Source organism: Alternaria atra (genome assembly GCF_907166805.1).
Source record: "Alternaria atra isolate CS162 genome assembly, contig: 28, whole genome shotgun sequence".
Classification (NCBI taxonomy): Eukaryota; Fungi; Ascomycota; class Dothideomycetes; order Pleosporales; family Pleosporaceae; genus Alternaria; species Alternaria atra.
In genome coordinates, this window is record NW_025091326.1 from 2,739,402 (window position 1) to 2,762,530 (window position 23,129).

The 23,129-nt window shown below is 51.3% G+C and overlaps 6 protein-coding genes across 6 annotated transcripts; 2 read left to right on the forward strand and 4 right to left on the reverse strand.

Moving 5' to 3' along the window:
- Positions 1-524: 524 nt before the first annotated feature.
- On the forward strand, positions 525-1,409 carry ALTATR162_LOCUS7917 (uncharacterized protein; the record flags this gene model as incomplete). The annotated part of the gene is made up of 1 exon (XM_043315545.1): positions 525-1,409. The coding sequence occupies one exon, from the start codon at positions 525-527 to the stop codon at positions 1,407-1,409; it is 885 nt and encodes a 294-aa protein (XP_043171480.1).
- Positions 1,410-1,915: 506 nt separating this feature from the next.
- On the reverse strand, positions 1,916-6,463 carry ALTATR162_LOCUS7918 (uncharacterized protein; the record flags this gene model as incomplete). Its single annotated transcript, XM_043315546.1, has 1 exon — positions 1,916-6,463. The coding sequence occupies one exon, from the start codon at positions 6,461-6,463 to the stop codon at positions 1,916-1,918; it is 4,548 nt and encodes a 1,515-aa protein (XP_043171481.1).
- A 649-nt stretch (positions 6,464-7,112) lies between these two features.
- ALTATR162_LOCUS7919 (uncharacterized protein) lies at positions 7,113-8,003 on the reverse strand (the record flags this gene model as incomplete). The annotated part of the gene is made up of 3 exons (XM_043315547.1): positions 7,113-7,194; positions 7,241-7,519; positions 7,567-8,003. The coding sequence occupies 3 exons, from the start codon at positions 8,001-8,003 to the stop codon at positions 7,113-7,115; spliced, it is 798 nt and encodes a 265-aa protein (XP_043171482.1).
- A 2,830-nt stretch (positions 8,004-10,833) lies between these two features.
- Positions 10,834-13,901, forward strand: ALTATR162_LOCUS7920 (uncharacterized protein; the record flags this gene model as incomplete). Its single annotated transcript, XM_043315548.1, has 3 exons — positions 10,834-11,131; positions 11,223-13,692; positions 13,763-13,901. 3 exons carry the CDS (start codon positions 10,834-10,836, stop codon positions 13,899-13,901), a joined length of 2,907 nt encoding a protein of 968 aa, XP_043171483.1.
- A 3,161-nt stretch (positions 13,902-17,062) lies between these two features.
- On the reverse strand, positions 17,063-19,786 carry ALTATR162_LOCUS7921 (uncharacterized protein; the record flags this gene model as incomplete). Its single annotated transcript, XM_043315549.1, has 3 exons — positions 17,063-17,175; positions 17,242-19,326; positions 19,375-19,786. 3 exons carry the CDS (start codon positions 19,784-19,786, stop codon positions 17,063-17,065), a joined length of 2,610 nt encoding a protein of 869 aa, XP_043171484.1.
- Positions 19,787-21,465: 1,679 nt separating this feature from the next.
- ALTATR162_LOCUS7922 (uncharacterized protein) lies at positions 21,466-22,911 on the reverse strand (the record flags this gene model as incomplete). Its single annotated transcript, XM_043315550.1, has 1 exon — positions 21,466-22,911. The coding sequence occupies one exon, from the start codon at positions 22,909-22,911 to the stop codon at positions 21,466-21,468; it is 1,446 nt and encodes a 481-aa protein (XP_043171485.1).
- Between the last annotated feature and the right edge of the window lie 218 nt (positions 22,912-23,129).

Consider the following 23,129-nt stretch of genomic DNA (forward strand, 5'->3'; position numbering starts at 1 on the left):
TTTCGTAGATCGCTTTCATACTACTTCCTTATCATCTCGTTTCACTCCGAGTCACTTCGTCGAGGTTCGCAGGTCCGACCTCTTGAACATAATACTGCCATAACGTTTCTATTCTCGAGACAATGGCTCCCATCACACCATCTCCCAGGCTTTCGAGGATATCCCTCATGTGCCTCTTCGTGTCGCTCATCACAACTACACACGCATCAAGTCTCTTCCTCCGTCAAGCAGAAACATGTGGAGGAAACACAGGCCTTCAGCAGTGCGGATCGGACTTCCCTTCCTCTTTTTGCTGCCCCAAGGACTCAACATGCATGTCTCTAAATGGTGGGAGCATACAGTCAGTCATCTGTTGTCCAGCCGGCTCAGATTGCGCCTACATCCAACCTACCACTTGCGATACCACGCAGCTGAACGCTACCCTGCATCCGGACAACCAAATGCATCTTTCAGAGACCGACGGAATTGACCTACCAAAATGCGGCGACAAATGTTGTTCGTTAGGTTACACATGTCAGGGCACTATGTGTGCCAAAGACACCTCCCCATCGCCATCTCCATCTCCATCTGCAACATCAACCGCAAACGCAACGCCTTCCTCCACCAGCCCAGCCTCTGCATCCCAAACTTCTGATTGTTCAGTAACCGCACCCCTCCAAACAAAGCAAGGCTTCGACGGCAAATCATTTGCAGCCGGTTTCTTCCCTGGCATAGTAATCGGCGCCCTCAGCACCCTAGCCCTGATCTGGATCATCAAGAAAAGACGCGAATCTCAGTCCAAAGAGCGCTACTCCGGCGACTTTGGCCACGTAGCCCGTCAAATCAGCGATCCCATCTACGACCCCCAACATGCCGCACGAACAGACTTCATGCGCCGGGGCAGCCACTCCGCCCACTCTTCTCCCAACTCAACAGATCGAATCGTCCAGGGCATGAAGGAAACAAACGCCAACCCGCCCGTCCACGGCTTCACCCCCAGAATCAAAAGCATGTGGGACCGCACTCCCAAACTAAACTTTGGCTTCACCGGCGGTCTCCCATCGAACCCTGCCCCTCCTGTCCGCGCAGGAAACTACACAAATCCCTACCAGACCCCGCCTCCGAAACCGAAACGCATTCACTCTGCCAGTCGGCGCACGAGTTCCCTACGTACAAGTACACAGACATTCAATACACTACAACCAGAACAACATCGTCCGAATGTAGTACGAAGCGGCAGCTCAGAGACTATCGACGTCTTGATGCCAGCACCGAGTTTCCTGGCACCCCCACAGGCACCGGGTATGCGGCGCGATAATCGCTATACGACGGATTCGGCCAACACAACTTTTACCAAACTCATGGAGAGGGCGGGGTTTGATGAGGGTGCTCAGCAGGAGGTCAAGGCGTGGAGGACGCCTCGAGCGTAGTTGTTCGCAGCATTCCCGGCCCTGCTTGGTTAGTCACTCGTTTGATGGTTTCTCTTCTCCTCGTACATATATTCTTCACTTTTTGATGGTCTTTTTGTTAGCGCTGGCGTTTGGGCATTCATTACAACAGGTTGGTACACTCACTGCATTTGCATTTACATTTGTCTTCGGCGTTGGTCCTTCTTTACATGATACCACATAGGCAGGCCTTTAGTCGCTCTCTACGAGCTCGTTTTCTTATCAATCAACCCTAAATATCAACATTAACATCAAATCGTTCCACCATCTCATGATCGTAGACTTCATCAGATATCTCGTTGTTGTAATTGTAAATACTCATCTAGAGATCGTCTGCGTAGATCTCACCAAGCATGCCCTAGGTATATATCCATATCAACTCAGCGCAAAGCCAATGCACCTATTCGCTCTACCAAGCAACGCTCAGAACCTAGTAGCATCGCCCCCAACAATTGGCAAAGTCTCAGCGAAATCACCACCGGACATGTTCACATCATCATCATCATCATCACTCGACGCCGCACCACTCGGTCCCGCACTACCCTCCCCGCCACCCTCGACTCCGCAGCCTGCGCCCTCAGTTCCCGTCCAACCTCCCTTTCCAACACAGGTTTCGCCGCTTTCCTCTGTTTACCAAACAGACAATGCCACAAATCGTCTTCCTTGACAATCTCACCCTCGCCCTTCTTGCGGAGAAGTTGTTTAAACGGTGCGTTTTGGAGCTCAGCAGAGTTTGCAGCATCGAGTGTCTGTTCTTTTAGAGCAGGGGTCATGGAACCGGATCGGGTAGGTGCTTTGGATGAGGTGTTATTGCTCATGTGCTCGAGACGTCTGGCAACGGAGATGTCGTAGATGGCTTCTTCAACCGTGTCGCTAACAAGGTACATGAAAACCGTCGTAGGTCGTTGTTGTCCGATTCGATGAACGCGGTTGATAGCTTGGAGTTCGATTGCGGGGTTGATGAGCGGTTCGCAGAGGAAGACGTACGTGGCGTTTACCAGAGTCAGACCTGAAGAATCGGTTTTGGCATCTAGGAGCAAACACTCGATACTGGGGTCTGCCTTGAACTTTCGGATACCGTCTTTGTCGGTAATGCTGCTGGCGCCAATCTTCCACTTTTTGAGCGCTTCGTGGAGTACTTCGAGGAAGTCGCCAAATTGGGAGAAGATGATTGATTTGGCGCCGGGGTCGTTGTTGCGGATCCAGATTAGATGGCGTGCAATCATGTCGATCTTTGTGCCGTATGAACCTTCTAGATCGATCATCTTGATCTCTTTCATCGTTGAGTCAGAGATGTCGGAGTAGATGGATGTGGTTGACGAAGAGCCTGGCGTAGAAGCTTGGGTCGGACTGGCAGGTGCATTCGTCTCCTCCTTTGCTTTGATCTCGGTTGGTTTGAAAGTGATGTCCTTGAAGTCGGACCCCGATAGCTTTTGCTTACAAGTCGGGCAGGATCGATGCACCTGCCACCATTGATTGATACATTCTTTACAATATTTGTGACCGCAAGCTGTCAAGACGCCAATCTCAATATCGTCCCTACAAATGATACACTCGGCAGTCGCTTCGTTTTGGTTTTCAGTTCGTAGATGCTTTAGATAAGTGCACTTTGTCTTGAAGCCATTAGCGAGGTCCTTCTTCTTCTCTCGCAACTGATCTGTCTTATTGAACTCGCGCACGTCGAAAGTCTCATCCAACTCCTCCTTGTACTTTGCGACGGTGTCGGAGATATGTTGGAACTGTCGATAGTACTCCAGACGCTGGTTCATGGTGCCTCGGTACATTTCCTGCTCTTTCTCAAGTTCTGTGATAGCCTTTGCTTGTTCTGTGACTATGGCTTGAACTTCAGCGATCTGCTTTTGGAGGATGCCAAGCTCCAAGGAAGCGCGAGCATCACCACTGTCCGCCCTCCATTGCAAAGCCGTGACCAGTGAGCGGATGCCAGATACAACGCCTTTCAAAGACCCAGTTTGTAATTTCGCTTGAAGTCCGCGTCTTGTATTGACAATATCAAGCAAAAGTTGAGGCGCGTGACCTCGATCGCCTTCCTCGTCTCCCTTCAGAGCTTGCTTTTCGGCAGCCTTGAGCTCGTGTTCGACAAGAGTATCTTGTAGACCGTTCACAGCAGCATTACGGTCCGCGACAAGGGTTCGGAGAGCCGTGATGTAGACGTATAGCTCATCCTGAGCCTGAAGTGAGTCATCGTACTCTTCACCCGTCGTCTCTTCGTCATCGTCATCATCTACCAAGCGCGTTAGGAGGATGTCAACTATCTTCGTACGCCATGTTTGTATCAGCTGAGCTTGTTCATTTAGATAATCGCTGAGGTTATCCATTGTATCGAGAATCTTCCGCGCCTCGATACCTCCCAGATCTGGAAGGTCGGCGATCGTGGCTATTTGGTGGAAAGGCTTTTTGGAATCGACTTTAGCCATTTGCTGCTGAGCTCTACCCTTCGATTCCTTCAGCAGTTCACGGCGAATTACCCTGGCTGCTTCGTAGTCATTTGTTTCAGACTTGTCTTTTTCGCGCCAATCATCCGAGTCTGGTTCCGTGAGTTGTGGGTTTCCTTTAATCTGATGCCAGGCCGTGGCGGTAAAGAACTGAGCGGCATGCTCAAGCTCCAGAAAAGATCGTAGCGATTTGCGCAGAACTGGGATACGGCCCATGTTGTCTCCATCCATCTCTTCGTCTTCGTCAGCCTCACGAAGGCCGGCTGTAGATGCGCGGCCCAGCTTCTGCTGTTCCGCTAGTAATTCGGCTCTGCATATCGCAATGTATGACTGTGCCTCTGTTCGCGCTTTATCATAGTACTCAAGAGACGACTTTGCTCTAGCGGCGAAGTTTCCAGCATATGCTTGAATGTGACCCATCTTGATCAAACAGAGGACCATTTCGCGAGCCTCCGCCTTCCATTTTGTGTCATTCTGCTCTATCATGACCTCCAGAACTTCGTGTACGGTACGTAAGGCACCGTTCTTTCCACCCAACGCTTTTCGATTCTTTCGGCCTACGTTCGCATGGAGACAGGTCTGGCGCAGTCTGACTAGCCACTCCCGCATGCGCTCGACGACGTCTGGATGGGTCTCGTCACGACCTTCGTCTATGGGTTGTCCTTCGGGCGTGAGCCAGCATGCATCACACATTTGGCGTATCATCTCATTGTAGTGCTGCTCCTCGATGGTTGTGAACGGAACAGTGATGACTACACGTTTCTGCGGCGGTATTTGAAGGTCATCACGAACCCTTGCTTTCGTATTTCGTACGCAGATCTCGTTGAAAATGCCCTTGAATGACGCCTTGTCCAGACGACTCCAGACTGCCTTGTTATTTGCAAATGCATCGCATCTGAGGAAGATCAAGAGACCACGTAGATCCTGGACATCTTTGCGAAGGGGAGTTCCGGAAATCGCCCATGCATTACACCGGGGGATGATTCGAGCTACTTGGGCGGCCTGACTGACCCCGCTTTCCACCATCTGCGCTTCGTCTAAGCAGACTCTCCACCATGAGATACCGACAAGGGGGCTATGTCGGCGCTCGTGGCGTTTGGGGCGCCGGGAGCTGCGATCAGGGGGAGGTACAGCGTGATGGATCTCTTTCGAAAGGACCTGGTATGTCGTCACTACTACATCGTGTTGCATGAGATAGGCGACTGTGGCTGTGGCATGGGCTTTCTTTGGTGCAGATTGGGGTGGTAAACCCTTGTAATGGCAGACTTTGAGATCCGGAGCGTGGGCATGTATTTCGCTCACCCACTGGTCCAGAATCGAAGGAGGGGTGATAATCAACGTAGCACCTGAGGGTCTAACCTGAGCCCCAGTATATGTGTCGTAGATGTTACCCTCTGGAACATCCCGCTTGTGGTGCGATACGAGCGCGATCAGCTCAACAGTTTTACCTAAGCCCATCTCTTCGGCGAGTATACCGCCGCGCAGTGACTGCAGAGTGTCGCCCTTGACAGCATCTAAATTTGTGACTATAGTGCCGCGCAGCTGACTGACGTAGCACTGTACCCCTGTCGCGTCTTGCGTCTGCCTAAATGATGCTGGTGGCGAAGTGTTGAAAAAAGGCTTCAGCAAACCAGAAGATGAGAATGTCACACCTTCGCGACGCAAGAGCCAATCAACAGTCCTCTCTTGGAAAGGCAGAAGCCTGGTATCGACCAAACTCTGTTTGATACGCTGAGAGACCTCTATGTCCGCCGGTGGTACATGTACTGAATCGTAGAAATCGGACAGGGTCCATGACTTGTCGCCTTTTGCAGCCGCGTCACTCATGTAGGTCGAGAGGAGCTTCAGGTCCTCATTCATATAATGACCCCGAACCTCTGGATCCTCAACCACCGATATGCCCAGGGTCCACCGTATCTCCACTACCAACTTGTATAAACTGCGTCCATTCGCGGGTGGGTACAGTTGACAGCGACAGAAGGCAGCCCGAGTCACAGGTTTGGACTTCTTGCCCTGACGCATAACCGAAAGTGTAGTGGCGGTTCGTAGGTGGGTAATGATCGAGTCTATGAAAGGAACAGAGGTTGTGGCGACCAGGTCGATACCCGTCTCGTTGACCGCGTTCCAAAGTCTCACTTGCAAAGCCGCTCTTGCGTGGTCTCTCTGGCAGGATTCAAGTTCTAGTTGTATGGGTCCTTGCGACGCGTTCGAGGTGTACGTAATTTCTATGGAATCCTGCGAAGGGGTAGGCATGTTCTGCATACATGTTAGTTGAGCATCACGAGAGTCGACCAGCCCACCGACCAAATCAATAGATACTTTGGCCAAGACAATGCTATCTTTCATATCCAAGTCCGCCTGCGGACGTACAGGAATAGCATTGCCATTTCCAGATTTGCGCCGCTTGGGCGATGGCCCTTGTTCCCTATGGGCAACAGGCGCAGCGAATAAATGCTGTATAGTACGGATGCAACTCGAAGCATCTTGCGCCGGAAGCGATGACGGGCCACCAGAACTCCGAACATCGATCTTAGAAAAGGGAGTTGCGCTCAGAAGCTGAGCACTACCCTCCAAAGAAGCCATAATGGCTATCGAGTCGAGGGTCGTATCGGAAGAAGATTGCTGTGTAATGAGGGACCAGGCGAACGCGGGTGTGAGCGAATGTCCAGGCCCGCAATCGTGGACACGCTAAGATAAGTGATGGACCAGGGTCAGCCCCACAACCAGGCATCAGTTCAAGCTCGAGCTTGGCCACCTTCACCATCACCCCTCACCCCTCAACTGTACCCAAGAGAATTCTTCGCCTCACATGTGCAGATAATGACTTGGGAAGAGGAGGCTTGAAAATTAGGCTTCATGCGAAAAGTGAGTTTTGGTGATAACTAGCTAGCTGTCCCTTTTCTGCTATATGAGTTGAAGCCATCTTCGAGCTGCCATTGTTCTTATACAGATGCCGTTGCTTTGAACCACCCATAAAGTAGACCGTTCTATCTGCACTTTGGCGACAATTGTCTCGTTCCTCAAAGAAAGGGCAAAGAGGTCTACCAGACGGACATGTATACTCCCGAGGCTCAACTGAGCGCATCCTTGGCATATTGTCCATATATGCGTGGTGCCTTTGGCTCTGTCCGTGGTCGGAAGGTTGCGTCTTAGTAGCTTACAAGGGAGCAGTCATCGGCGCGGGGTGGTCGCTAATAGGCGACATTGGAAATCCCGTCTGTATGGCCGAAGGTTACTGTGTTCGAGCCTTCGTTTCGAACTTGTCCTTCTCTACGATGTTGACGTCTCTAGGTACAAGTATAAGCGTAGTTCCACTATTGCGCGGTATCAGGTCCATAAAATCCAGTAGCAGATATTTACTCTGTGGCCAGCACTTTCTTGATTGGTTCTGCAGCCTCAATAAACTTTTCGACCATGGTATCCAGCTTGGTGAGATCGTCCTTGCCCTTCTTGACCTCTGCAATAAGCTTCTGCTTCTGCTTGAGCTTCTCCTGTCGCCGCTCTTCAAGCTTAAGACGGACTTGGTGTTCGTGCTCGATGCGCGCAGTCATGAGGTCGTGGTCGGTCGAATCTTTGTGCTCGGGGAACTGTTCGAGAAACTCTTCGCGGGAGATGAGCGGCAGCTTCATGTATTTGTGACTATCCAGATGTTAGCTTTGCATGCAGCCTTTCGCATAGAGACATACTCGTAGTTCTCGGCAGCAGAAATCTCGGACCGCAGCGACTGCTCCTCGTACTTAAGATTATGGAGACCCAAGATAAGCGCGTCATTCACAGCCCTGTCATCGGAAGTCTTCGCCTTTTCCTCGCGCACTTTGAGTACGCTCTGCCGGTACAAAGTCTTGACGATGGACAGTTGCGCGCGAATGTACTTCTCCCTCCTCTCGATCTCTTGCGTGGCCTTCTTCTCCTTATCAATGTCCTCACGTGAACCTGGCTTCGGGTTCTTTGGATGGGCAAGCTGGTAGTCTACAAGCTCGTTGATGAGCTTCTTGAGGTTCTGCACTTCTTTGTACAGACGCGCATTGTGCGGCGTCTTGATGAGATCGGCAATGTGGAAGGTAGAGAGATCGGCAGGCATCGCGTCTTCAGACTGCGCGACAGGGGGTTGCTGCTCACTCATGTTTGGGGGCCTTTGTGGGCTGTGGTCACAATAGTTGTTGTGCCTGTGCCCAAGTCGAGTCGCAGTGAACTCCGCCGCCCGGGCGATTAGTCATGTCTTGGCAATTCAGTCACATGATTTCGTGTTTCTTTGGCGTCCGCTGTCACCTAGGTACTAAGGCTGCCTTCCTTCACAACTCTACAATCAGGCCGAACTCCCGGTAGATGTCCCAGCACATCCAATAATTGCCTGAGGTCTTGAGCGCGCCACATCTGATCAATCTGGGTATGCGACGCGCAGTAGCACTGGGACAAGATAAGATGTGCACCAGAGCCTGGCCCTTTTAATCCCATAGCGCGCCACACATATCCTCGCCTATCGCCCTGGAGCATCGTGGAGGGATGTCCACATTGAGCACACCGCGCACTAGACCGACCATGCTCAAAGCATTGGTCATCCGTTCAACTAGTGCAAGTGCCAACATTGAGCAATTCAGGCATGCACACACACCGTGGCTGCGTGGTTCGAGGGCTACCCTTCCTCAGCTTAGGTGACCTGGTATTGGGGGTTGTGATGTATATATCACATCTTGCATGTTGTGCATGTCGAAGCTGTGAATCGGATTGCAGGGATGTGTGCAAGATTTCAGAGCTGGGCACAACTGCAAGGAGACCATTTAGTTCAGTGGAGAACGACAGGCCTCAGTATCTCGGGTTCCGGTGCCGATGCTGTCGTTACCTTTCAATACACTCGCCAAGCGTACAGATTCCGTGCTTCCGATGTCAAGCTGACTCGTCTTCTATCGTCATGCCCAACCCTTCCTCAGAACTTCATCTCCGATCTTGCATAACCGTGCCGCTCAATGACACGCTTCTCTTTTTGCCAAACAGTGTGTGCTTCCATGAGCGACGAAATTCATCACAAATACTTTGCCACACAAGTTGCTATCTTCTGGTATCGACCCGAGCCCGCACATCGGCGAAATCAGTATACCATAGTAGACCCGACGAAGTCCCATTCTGCTAGCAAAAACGGCGAAGTGCTGAAGAGCGGCCCAGAGTTCTTGACTTCGCAGGTACTGGACGCGCACTATCAATAGCGCGGTCACGGCAGGCCTTAGCGTCATGCTAGGCGATTTAGGATCTGAGCTCGAGATGAGAAATTGCGGAGGATTTGCATGACGGCAGACGCCCAAGATTTGCTTTTCCATGAAGATCATTGCGTCGTTCAGACTTTGAGCCACCGCCAACGCCTCATTTCAAACGGTCTGAAACGTCGAGGGACCCGCTGGAATATACACGACTCACTAGAACCCTCTTGATCAGCAAGCTGTCCGGAAGCCTTCTTCCTCGGCAAGAGCTCCCAACGGGCTTGGCTGAAAACCTGGGACTAGTGAGCCAATCTTTGCCCTTTTGCATCTTGCATCATTGCGAAACCTAGTTCGGGACCAATTATATCGGACATCCACGAAAGACATCTTGACGGCTTCCACACGCATGTGGGTTGACTAGGCCTTCCGCTATCCTCGTGGACGAAGAGTTTCAGACCCACCTTGGATTATTCGAATTTTAAGACCTTGTCATTTGTCCAAACGGATTTTCAAGCATAGCGGAGATATGTCCGATGAGATCAGGCCTCGCTGCGGCTGTTAGTGGCACCGACCATAGATCGATTCTGTGTGGCACAGCTAGCGATACGATTTCGACGCCAGGGGTAGACGAGGTTTCAACGAAGCTTCGGCGACCCTTCTGGCAATCCCTAGAGCACCGAAGCGCCTCTTCACGGGGCGACGAGCTTCAGGTGTCTGGAACTTCACCACACTCTAGCAAAACGGCGCACCATCCATTCAAGTGTTGTACTTCGGGCCGTGCGACGCGAATACAGTTTGCGTGCTTACATTGCACGCAAAAACATCACGAGTGGAGCTAGACAACGCGGAAACACGAGACCGATGGACCCCAGATGGGAGTTGCCGATGTGTGGTTGGTGGGCGAATGCTCGTTTGCCTTTCCCGTTACGTTCGGCGCCTTGTTCATGCAACCACGACTGTACCCATGCGCGGCTCGTTCACTGGGTTGAACGTTGACGGCTGATCCCACATGAGTTGCATTGAGCAGTTGCGCAGGCTGTCAAGTTATACATCGTACTCTATCATAAATTCTCGAGATGATGTCTTGTATGCCGACTATGGAGCCAGTTGGAATGGTTTCAGTTCCTCGCATGGCCAACGCCTAGTTCATACATGCATGCAAGCAGCACGAGGCAGCCATCTAAGTGTGGACTAGAATCTCGAGGAAGATCTGCCCGCACGATGCTCGGCTAGTAGTAGTGTGGCATGCAGCTGTGCCAGCAGGCACAGTCTGCAAGCTGCAGGCAACAGAAAATGATATTCACTGGTGCTACATCTTGCTAAGCTGTGTAGCGCTCGACCTGTTCCCGAATATGGGTTGCGGCCCACAGCACCGACCGTATGTTTTCCCCTTATGCACGCGTATTTTCACGTGGAATGGCAGGTGTCATCTAGGATGACCCTAGGATACCCTGGGGTGTTGCCATACGACCCTTGGCACCAACCCCGGCGAAGGCGACAACCCAAACCTTATACCGGGCCTTTAGATCCTCCACTACAAACTTAGAGCTATGACGCGACGCGATTCGCCTGGCCGCGCCTCCTTGACTCGATATTCATGCGGGCTAGAGCAGACGGACGGCCTGGCTTACCACGGTATTTGTAGTGCGCCAAAGATAGTCTTTAGTCAGGGCCCGCGAATGCATTGTAAAGAGGTCTCATTGACCCGCTTGTTCGTCTCTTCGATTTCCCCAGCATTCGTTCATTTTTACCATCTTCGTTATGGCTCCAGCAAAAGAGACGTCGGTTGATCTGTGCAAACGGGTCAATGCACAGGGAAACACCATAGCGATTCGCATGCTCGAGTATCTGAGCACAGCAAAGACTCCTATTCATGGCTTCGAGCCACTTGCCAGAGAGTTCATCGAGCTCTGTCAGGTATTATGGACCATTGAAGCTGGTGTCACGGAAGCGTCGAAAACACGAAGTGGATTTCCTGTTGAGGTATCTCAAGAACTCGACAGGAGGGTTCGTCAGGTTAACGAGGAGTTTTCTGTTCTAGCTCAGATGGTCAACAAATGTAAGTCTTTCCGATTTATGTGTTGAATGATTCTTGAATAGGACGATTGAGCGGCCATTGCGAACCTTGCTAACTACGGCACCTGTATTAGTTGTCGACAAGGAGAACCACAAAGGCGGCTTCGGCATGAAGTTTCGAATGATGTTCGCAGATACAGATGTCGAGAAGATGCGCCACACACTTTCACGGAGTCGTGACTCCCTCAAAGTCAGCTCCGCTATGTTCAGATGGACACTTGGCGACGCACGAGCTGATGCCTCCATGGGAATTGGATACGCCGGACTGATCGCCGCCTTGGAGCGATTGAACCCAAGCAAAGCCGCCAGCCTTCCACCACTACATCCAGCACCGACATCCGATCTTCCACCAACACCACCTACGAAAGCTCCGAGCCATCATGGAGACCATCCACTTTTGCCACCTTCACATGTTTCACACCGTATGGACAGGCCATCTTTGAACGAACTTCGCCACGAAGAGGGTCACTCATATGACAGCCACAGTTCACATTTCAGGCACGAAGATACGGGTCTTTCACCTGGGATCGTCGACCTACAGAAGAACTGGCGTGCACCAGCTAGTGCTCGTTCCAGTGAATCCACCAGGGACACAATGTACCACCAGAATACTCGGCATCATGAGGATCCAGTGTACGAGGACTACGCGTCACACTCCAGCACCCGGCCACCCACAATGGAAGAAAAACTGCATGGTCTCAGCGTCAACGAGCGCTACATGGATGACCATCACTCCTCATCCAAGGTCGATTCTCCTATCACATCGCCGCACTGGGCGCCACGCCAGAGTGGAGGTTCAAAGAACGTTGGTGGCAAGGCAGCACTATTCAGCGCTGTCGAGCAGAGGAGACATCGGATGCTAGAGCAGCTTCTCGACGGCGGCGCCAGAGCTGAACCTCACATGGAGTCTGCAATGCTTCGCGTCGCTGCGCAAAACCAGGACGCGGAAAGTATCATGCTACTTCTGCGATATGGCGCAGACGCTAACGGTTTCGACCGCGAGGGTATCACTCCCTTGTTTGCTACCACTCGTTCCCAGTGCCTTGAAAGCGCAAAGATACTGCTCAAGCACGGTGCTGATCCTAATTTGTCTGCTGGCCCCGAATCCGAGTCACCCTTATCTTTGGCTGCTTCCCAGAACTACATTGACTTTGTTCAATTGTACCTCGCCAACGGTGGCGATGCTGGATTCGTCATGGAGAATGGCTCTACAGCACTCGTCTCGGCCATGAACAAGACCACCTCGCCTAAGTGCGTTGAAATGCTCCTCAGCAAGGACGGAGATGCCAACGCGAAGAACGGAGAAGGCACAACTGCCTTGTTCCAGGCTATTCAGGCGAACCGTGTAGATCTCATGACGGTGTTGCTCGACCACGGAGCGAACCCTAACCTTCCTGGTCCTAAGCACCCGCTCTGGCCATCTATGTACAAGCCCAAAGCTCTTCAACTGCTGCTTTCTCGTGGCGCGGACACAAAAAAGACACCTGGTGTGATGGAACTGGCTTCCAGCTTGAAGAAGCTGGATTCCATTAAGATCCTTATGGAAGCCGGTGTGTCGCCCAACCTCCGGAAAGATGGTGTTTACACCCCGCTCTGCTCAGCCATTCGTGACAACAGCCCGGAGATCGTCACCTATCTGCTAGAGCACGGTGCGGACCCCAACTTCAACGCGGCGGAATACCCCGCCTTCAAGTGTATCACACACAAGCGCACACATTTCCTTCCGCAACTAGTCGCCGCTGGGGCAGACCTTAACAAGCCTAAAGGTATCATCGAGACGGCCGTCAAGTTTAATGACAAGGATGCCATGATTTACCTACTTGACCAGGGTGTCAGTCCTAATGATCGGACACCGGACGGATGCACAGCGCTCACTACCGCTATCAACGACGACCACGGCGAACTCGTTGATATACTTCTCGCTCGTGGCGCAGATCCAGCCATTCGTGGAAAGGAGTGGCCTCTTTGCATGGCCGTCAAGCGCCCTGCCATCCTCAAAAAGCTCCTTGCCGCAACTCCCAACCCGCGTGCCTTCCGCGGTGTCGTAGAGATGGCTGTCGTAGCCAACCAACTCGAAAGCATCAAGCTTCTCCTTGCAGCAGGCGTTAGCGTAGAAGACAAGAACTGCGGCGTTTTCTCCCCGCTCACAACAGCCATCCGCGAAGAGCGCAAGGTCATCGTCCGCTACCTCCTTGACGTCGCGAACGCCGACCCCAATGCCCCTGGCGAGCATCTTCCTATCGTCAAGGCCCTTCGTCGCTACTCCGGCGACACAGAAATCATTCAGATGCTGCTCACACGCGGCGCTGACATCAACAAAATGCACCGCGGCTGGAACGCGATCCTGCAAGCCGTCGAGAATGGCGACGCTGAGATTCTCAAGCTCCTTATCGACATGGGTGGCCAACCCGACCTTCAGCTGCAAGACGATTCCGGTCGAGCCGTCATCGACATTGTCACTGAGAGGGGTTGGGAAGAGGGTCTCGCGCTCCTGTTCCCGAACGCTGCCAGCGCTCCCAAGGCCAACGTGTCAAAGGCCAGGTAGTAGGTAATCCACCACTGCTTTCTCTTCTTATCACCTTGCGGCAAGCAGAGTGCTGACTAGCCGCAACAGTAACAAGAAGAGTTTCTCCATCTCAGACTGGCGCTGGATGAGCGTCGAACTCGAGAAGGGGGAGATGAAGAGCAGTGATGACGAAGATGGAATCCCGGACGACTGTAGTCAAGCTTCCAGTGAGCTATTACATGCATAACTAGAAGTTTGATCTTTCCGATTGGTTTTCGCCTGCTGGTAATAGAAGTAATGTTGGCTGGGAGGTTTGGGCTGCTTACGCATTTTCGCAACGGAGTTCTCGGTATACCACCTGTTGTTTAGCATTTCCTCTCTTTTGTTACTTATGACAGTGGGAGGATTTGGAGCGTGCATTCAACTACTTAATCGGTAGCGTCTTTTTCGTATGTTCAAACAGATTTTTATCTCTGCATATCATTCCTTCAATGCACATATACACACGCATACATGCAAACTTGAACTCCTTCTTGCCCAGTCTTCACAACAACCTTACAACCCATTGCATTCACCCATCACATACCCCTCTTCTACACACCATCCCATAATTACCAACCTTCCCTCGGTCCGAATACCTCCTCATCTAGGCGTCCACTGAGGCGTCCCTAGCTCAGGTTTATTACCCTGCGTCAAACGATACACCTTAGTTTGCCACGTCCGCCTTGCACATACCATCTCTGTACACACCCTCATTTCTGCCCCCGCCTTCTAGACTTTCTGGACATACAACCCATACTCTTAGTACCAAACGCTAGAACCGAAGGCTTGAGGCTAATCGCTTTCGCACTCGTGACAACGCATATATGCGGAAATGCGTTATCTTAGTGTAGGTCTAGAAATAAGCTAGCCCATAGATAAGCTGGCCACCCGGGTAAGCTGGCCACCCCACCAAAACGAGACACCTACACAAAACACGCTATATCTCTCAACAACGCTTTACAATTGCCATTAGCTACACATAGATTGAAGAGTTGCAGCTGCTGTAGCTGCTGCAGCCCTCTCTGTAGCCCTCTCTATAGTAGCTCTATCTCGCTAGGCCGCTGTAGCTGCCAATCTATGTATTGCCGCCATAATATCCTCAACTTCCGCAAAGCGTTAATTTAGGTCTACTTAGACGCGCTTGCGAGGGGCCTGAGGGAGAGCGATCTCTAGTTCAGCCTCAAGGCGTCTTTTCTCTGCTTCTAGCCCTGCTGCTCTCGTATTCGCACTTGCCAGCGCCTTGCCTGCTTTCTGTAGCAGAAGCCGAGTCTTACAACCAAGATTTTTATAACTCTAGATGTCCTGCTGCGCAAGGTAGATATCGCAAGGGCCCTAGGGTGTAGAGAGGAAGGCCTCAATAGGTAATCGAGGTTGCTTTAGGCGTAGAGGTGTAGCTAGCTGCTGCGAGACTTACAATAAGCTAAGCACGTAATTAATATTAAATGGGCAGAGGCCAGCAGCTCGCCAGCCAGCTCAAATCACACGCTCTATAAAGCCTTCCTCTCTAGCTTAATAGTAGCAGGTAATAAAGCGCTCCTTCTTTACAGGCGCTGCGTCGTTAAGCGAGGCTAGGTCCTAGATCTGCTAGCAGTAACTTAACTTAATAACAGAGAATAGAGCAAGGTCTAGAGGCTGTAGGACGTGTGAGGAGTGCGCAGGTAGATAGAGGAGGTAGATCTTGTGCTGTTTGCAGAGCAGGAGGAAGTCTAGACTAATATAGCTGCCATAACTGTCAAGAATTAGGAGTTAGTATTAACCATCTGCTAGCGCTGTCTTAGGGAGAAATATACGCTGTAGCCACTCAAGACCTATCGCGTTTAAGGTCCATCCATTCTCAGACGTTGTATAGAGCCAGCTAAGTACTAATTTAGCTAGGAACCAGGTTGTCTGTAAGCTCTAGCCCTTAAAGATAACCGCGCAGCGTAGCTTCCGCCCTATCGCTAACACACACTCAACTATTAACACCCACTCGCGATTTTCTAGCGACTTAACGTCAGCCTTCTTCTTTAATGCTCTAGCAAGGACTCTAGTATTCGTACATACGCCTAAGGCAATCCCTATCTCATCTATATTATATGTATTCTCTGCCTATATACTAAGGCGTCTCGCGTCTGCTCATAGTGCTTAAGGAACGCGCGTAGCTAATCTAGCGTAGCCGCCTCAACTCTCTAAGCGTCGATCTTCCAGCTAATAACTAAGGCGACGCGTAGCTAGCGCTTAATAAAGTAGGAGACCTAGAGCTTGCCAACAGGCTAAGCGTCGCCATTTATACGCAGGATTTGATTCGCCATTTCTCGCGCGCGCGCGTGTAGAGGGGGGTAGCCGCGAGCGTCCTCTTCGAGGATCCAGTTAACAAGGAAATCCTCTTGTAGAGGGGTCAGCCGCTGCCAGTGCTAATAGCTAATGCGTCTGTTAGTGACGCCATTTAGGCGCGTCGAGAGAGTTGACTAAGGGATACCGTACGCCTTAGCTGCAGCTCGCTGGCTAGAATAAACGCCTATGTTAAGATCGCTAATAGCTAATTGTAAGGCTACTTCACGAGCGTCCATATTGAAAAGCGTTGTTGAGAGATATAGCGTGTTTTGTGTAGGTGTCTCGTTTTGGTGGGGTGGCCAGCTTACCCGGGTGGCCAGCTTATCTATGGGCTAGCTTATAGGTAGAACTAAATCGGCGATCGCAATTGCGCCACATCCGCTGCGGGTCGTTAGGGGTAGATCATGGTGCCTGGGAGGGGGGGTACGGTAGTTATGCGTTGGTTGGTAAAGTCTGCTCGGGTCCCTTCCGTCTTGGATCTCGGCACGGGAGTAGATTAATTAACATTATCCGTGTTCCGGGGATGGCCTTAGCTCAACAGCCGGATGAGGGCGTTCGTTTCGAGCGCTGGCTTGCCCCTCTTAAGAGTAACATTCACAAGCGAGTTCTTCGCACCACGAACGCAAATCGTCAAGTTTACATAGTGTGCATATGAGTGATATCATTAAACTAATCATGATACATGCTTCTGCCCCAAGGAAGGGCCCGGGCCCTCCAAATCTTCTAAACAAAAGGAACGTGACATTGCGTAACAAAACCGAAGGGTATAAGAATAAATCGGTTTCCCGTAAGAGCGTGAATGCGGTGAAGTTCATAAAGTCGTGGACCAAGAAGTGGGTCATCCAACGTATTTTTTGGTGCGTGAAGTGAAAGGCAAGCGCGAGCCTAACTGCGAATGCTCAAACGCGATGAAAGAGAAATAGGAAAGGACGGTCACACATAGATCGTGGGAATCGTGTCGAAAGGAAAGGGCTATGCGGACGCTGCATGTGGTCGCAGTGCTCGGTGGCGCACTCGAGATGGGCGTTGTAACTCTCAATCGCCCAAAGCGCCCTATACGCTAGGAAGCCAGAACGAGAGCAGAAACTGGCCCACAAGACGTGACGTATACTTTGTCTGGTTATCACTCGAGATGCTGACCTGCTGCCGTTGTTGTAAGAAATCGACTGGATCGATATTAGCAGTACGTTCGTCCGTCATACCCACATGGGAGCGGGAGCGGAGGGACTTACTGTTTTCCTTGACCAACTGCGCAACTTGTCTCACGAAGCTCACACTGCTTGCATCCCCGAAGCCCACTTCCTTTTCCCAGTCGTGATCTGCATCACGCATAGGGTTGTGCTTGCGGTTGTACTTCCATCTGAATATCTGCTGCACGAAATGCATCCTTTGATCGATCTCACGACACGCGATATCCGCCTGGCTCTGCGCGTCTCTCTGATCCAAGCCCTCCGTGGTAGCCTTGGTGGACATAACAAGGTGTATGGTCTTTTGCTGGTCTTCAAGTGCCATGCACATCCCTAGCACCGCAACAAAGGCTGCAAGCCATTTGTCACAACCTTTGGAAGATTTGAAGATTTGCTGGAGCTTGTTGAGGACAGTGGTTTGGATAGAGCGTTGGAGGCGCGAGAAGAAGTACTTGAGTTGCCGGTTGGTCATGCGCGGCGATGTGTAGTTCTCGACGTAGGAGTTGTGGCCGCCGTACGAGTGCATACGGGATAGTGTATCGACTTTAGTTTCCTCGGCGATAGTGAGCGTGTGTGACATGATGAAGGTTACTACGATGAGGCGGAAAATCTCGCGGAGTAATTTTGCTTCATCTTCTGATTTGGGTTTCACACGCGTCATCAGCTTAAAGAGTTTCTGCTGGAAGTCGTTGTCGTCTTCCATCCAACAGAGTTCGCCAAAGGCATCGAGGTGGTGATCGACAATTTCAGTGATGTACCTGTCGTACTTCTTTTCTTCGTTGTGGTTGATGTGTACCATGCCTAATGCTGGGCTTTGCTTCTGAATAGCGACCCTTGCATGTGTGACAGGGTCGGTTCTGTACTGGATTTGTACCAACAAAGCGTCTCCGCGAGGTATAAATTCGTATACCTTCACCGGTATCCGTGGCATGCTGTCCTGACCGCATGTCATCATGACGGTTAGTTCAACGCTTCCCCACTGCTGTATGTACTGAGTCACAAAATGCGTGAGGTTCGCGTCCTCATGCATCTGCGTAACAAGGGAAGGAAGGAAGTATGGCGACAAATCGATGAGCTTCAGCCGGTTGCATCCAAGACCGCAATCGGCATTTGGTCGCTGTGACCGCTTGAAGCAGCGCTCGCATATATCGCCTGGTCCACATTTGTCTCTCTGCAACACGCAATGCCAGCACGCAACAATTTTGCGCATGTCATGTGCTGCTTTGGCAACAGTTGGCTCGAGATGGGTGCCCAACGCCCTACCCCCTGACTTCGCTGCCAAAGCCTTTTGTGCTGCACTTTGGGATGATTCTGGTTCAGGAGATGCATCGAAACTCATTTCAGGTACACCATTCATCATAGAATAGTCTACCTTGATGGGAGGCTGTTGTGGTTGCTGTATCTGTGGCAGCTGTTGCATATGAGTGTACTGTTGAGTCTGGTACTGGTCGAACATCATGCCAGAGTCGGAATGCTGATACGAGGAGTACACGCCATCGGAACTTCCTGGACTAGGTGCAGAAGGGCTGATCTCTGGCTGATACGGAGACCTTGGGTGATAGCCGGTTGATGATGCCGTCGACGGTGGGGCAGGGAATTGGTTGCTGGTAATGTAACTATCCGTAAAGAGACTGGACGACGCGTTGTAGTTGACGAAATTTTGCTGGTCAGGTGGCGGTGATGCCCGCGTTAATTGCATTTCTATCGACTGATGATTCGGTAGCTGCGTCCGTGGTACATGATCGTACGCGCGATGAGGGAGATTTTGACCTTGCGCAAAGTATAGTTCTCCTTGGAATGATGTGGTAGGTTCGCTGGGCGAGATCAAGGAGGAAGGATCTGTGTATTGCGCCGCCCACGAGTCCACATCAATCAAATAGTCGGAGTAATTGATATGATCGCTCGCAGGGTCGAAAACAACATGGCCAGATCGAGGGATCATCGAAGACCGCGAAGGTGCTTGCCCGTTCCAAGGGTCATGGCGAGGTGGCTGGGTGGTGTAGTTCTGATTGAACATGTTGGTCTGAGCATGTACCGGCGAAATCTGGTGGGCTTGTTGGCTTTGCATGGTATATTGTTGCTGATACTGTTGAGTTTCAGCCATTGTAGCGTTAAATGCCGCCTGGACTACTATGCGGGTGTCAGCGGATATGGGTGGGTAATCTCAAGACAACTAACCTTGATCACTGAGTAACATGCTAGAGTCCACCGCCGGTATGGAGTGATATGAGCTTTGCGTTGACATTGTGTTGCCGTTGTGGTGGTAGTTGGGCGAGAAATCAGTCATTTCTCCCTCAAAGGATGAGCCGTCGGGTGTCCTTACGGACGTAGGCGAAGTCGAAGAACTATCATTCTCCCATTGCATATACTCTGGCGGTTGGTCTTGAGGTAGTTCCAATTGTTGCGACAGATTGCGGCTCGCAAGTGGTGGGGTCGCAAGCGGGCCAGGGGAGTGTCCAGTATGATTGATCAGGGAGTCGGTTGGTGTCTTCGACCGTCGGTTGTCATATTGACCATATCCAAATGCATGCGGGTCGATGAAAACCTGTTGTTCCGGGTATTGATGGTATTGCGGTGAGTATGTCGACATGGTGCGCAAGTGGCCGCTGGGGGCCGAACAGAAATTAGGGTCTTTCTAGACCTTGCGCATCAAACGGCTGTGAGGATCCTGTATGGGATGATGCCCCAGCGCTCGGCCCACTGACTGGAGATGGTGAAGACGGGAAGGTAAACGGCTCGTACCCGTGCAGAACAGCGATGCGCAACAGGGAACGACACACGGGAAGGGTCCGACCAGAATGAGTGACGTCCGCCGTGACTTGAGGAGGACGCGCAAGGAGAATCTGTCTCAGAGCGGCTGATTGTCAGAAGTTCAGACGATGATTAGTCTGGTGGCATTCGAGCCCATCTTACGCTGCCCCGCGAGGACCGGTGAAGGACAACCGGAAAATGCAAGCTATTGGCTTAGCTGCATGCATCCGCACAACTTTTAGATCGCACCAAACCGCAACAAACGTTCGCGCTCCCTCCGCGCTGCGCTGCAAATCACCGATTGTTTGAGGTCGATATAGATTCGCGATAGTGGCTGGTCGCATCGAATTTTGCGCTTTTGAGTCGCGATTTTCGCTCCTTCTGTTAGCCAAATCTGAAACACTTGAGGGTTTTCCCAGCCGCGTCAATATCCCTCAGGCATTCATTTATGCAATGCACAGCCTGCGCCTTGTTCGCTAAGCCATACCTCATCAAATTCAGCCTTGGTGGAACGAATTAAGGTCGTACTGAAGGTGATGGCTGGTTGAGCAACTGCGAATTACGACCTAGTGCGGCTCTGCGGTGTTCACCGGTTGACAAGCTGCCAGCTCATGCCGCGGGGAGTGACCTATGTGCATGAACTCAATCCAATCGTTTTCCTCCGGCAATATGTCATACCATTCTTTCTATCCGGATGCGCGCATCAATGGGTTGTGAGCGTTCTGTGTAAGCAGGCTTGTCGAATGCCAGCGCACACTGGTGGAAGGTAAAGTAAGCCGAACGATGAAGCGGCTGTCGCGCATGATGTATTGCTCAACATAGTTGACTTGTGTCATCAGGAATAACCCTAGAATCGTGTTTGTTGAAGTTTTCAAAATGTTGCAAAGAATGAAACAACACCAAAAATGCTCATATGATATATGTAGGCCTGCCGCTTTGCGTGGGCTCTTAGACTTGGGAGGGCGCTCGAGATACACATCCTCCAATCGGGTCTATGCCCAAACGAGTCTAGGGGGTGGATGATACCGATGAGGAACACGATCGTCGCAGGACCGACCTTTACCACGAGACAACGATTAGCGTTGATAGTGGACTACGCCACAGCGCTGATACCATCGTTATTCTCGTTCATTTTGACCTTACTCAGTTCCTACAATGATGTAGAGAGCGCAACGCATACTTCACGACGTGGAAGCAACTACGAACCGTGATCGGCATCACTTTGCGTTCGATTCTTGCTTCCCGTATGCTTGCATGTCCATCCATAAGATGCTGGCAAGTATCTGGAAGATATTCGACCTAGGGAAATACTACATGGTATGGTGTGACGTCATGAAGGCACAAACACAATCTGGCATAATTCATGGATGAAAGAGCTGCTGGCACAGATACAGAGACGGGTGGTCCGGAACCGGTTTTCTCTACGAAGCACCACGACCCGAAGCAAAATATGGTACATTCTACTCTAGCGGACAGTTGTTACAGTAGCCATACAGCACGATCTGAGCCGTGTCTCGCCTAATTACCACGAGGTTGTGGATATCGGAGCAGCTCCTGATCTTTCATCAACCGATCATGGCAACCTTTTTCTAAGCACACGCATACCTCGACACCTTCGTCAATGGCATTCTCTTTTACATCCGCCCTGCTCGGATATACAAAAACGTATCCTTCGAACTGGGGATCCGGAAAACGAATGGCCCTCGCAATACCGAAACCGAAGTCATGTTTCCGGTATACGTTCATGTCTTGCCAACTCGTACCCGTCAAGTCCATACCCAGGAACGAACTCATATTGATATTGATCCACCGCCTATCGTTTAATCCTGCGATCCATTCAGGTAGCTCAGCAACGTACTGCGAAGTGATAGTCTTGATTGACTTCCGCACTCTTTGCGCGATCTCTGAGAGATTGTCTTCACCGAGGAGTTCGGATATCTTAATCGGCTCCGTGCGGGGAAGCGCAACGGCATTTCCCATCATTGTCTCTGGCAAGGGCGGGTCCGACACCTTTCGTGTATCAACCGCGTGTACTAGTATGACCCCCTTGCCGAAGTCAGGGTGAAGAAGCTCAAGCTTGGACCGTGTGATACTCTTCCAGAGAATCGACATGATTGCGTCGTAAGTGGAAATCCAGCTTTCTCCTGTCTGTGTCATCGCTCGAGATTTAAGTTCCTCGGTCTTACTCTTGGGAAAATGCCACATGCGAATGGCCAATTCGGGCATCTTGAAGTCGCCTGGTGGTGGAGGAGCTGGTCCACCGCCATCCTTAAGCACAAGAAACTTCTGGTCAAGTTCTTTCCATCGTCCGGCATCCGGTTTCTTTGCACTGAGACGCGATCGGTTCATCGTTCCTTCAGGTACCGCTTTAGGGGAGGTCCCATTGACCACCGCTGCAGAATTCTGCGCCCAAGTAGTGAGAAAGCCGTCGCATCCTGGGCCGTCGGAACAGTCATGGTGGATAGCGACACCGAGGACAAGGCCGCCTTTGATGAAATTGATCTGAAACGTCGATATGATAAGATAGTCCTCTTGATTTTCCCCGAGAGGCAAGAATAGTTGTTTCTCCGTCACCGCCTTGGGCAACAACATGTGTCCTTTGAAAGTTGCGGCGGGGAAATCGGTCCTATCCAGCTCACCAAAAGACGGGAATGTTTCTTCCAAGTCCTGCACGAACAGACTGACTTCACTGTCCTTTCTTTTCGTCACCCACAAACGGCCATTCTCCGCATCCATCTTCAAGCCGCCAGCGAGGATGGGGAACTGACTCAATGTAAACTCGAGACTTTTTGCCATGCTGTCCACAACCTTAGTCTTGTCGAAAAGTGGTGCGAGCTTGAACACTTCCACTATCTGGACATAGATCTTCGGCATCGTATGATCCATATCAGAGAGAGCAAATTGCTCCTCTGCGGGAGCGCTCTCCCAGCCCGCTGGGCGAATCCGAACTTCTTTCGTGGACATGATAGTTTGTTGAAACGAAACTGGATTCAGCCCGAGCAGCTGCGGATAATGCAACGAACAAGAGGCGAGGGGGTTCTGCTTAGAAACTTGAAGTTCAAAAGCGGAGAATTTACGAGGCAATCAGACCAAAACCCCGACGCCGCATGCCCTGCAGCGTGAAGGTCACCAATTATGCAGCGTCTACAAGGCATTACCTCGGTGCAAGTTTCCGCATTTGG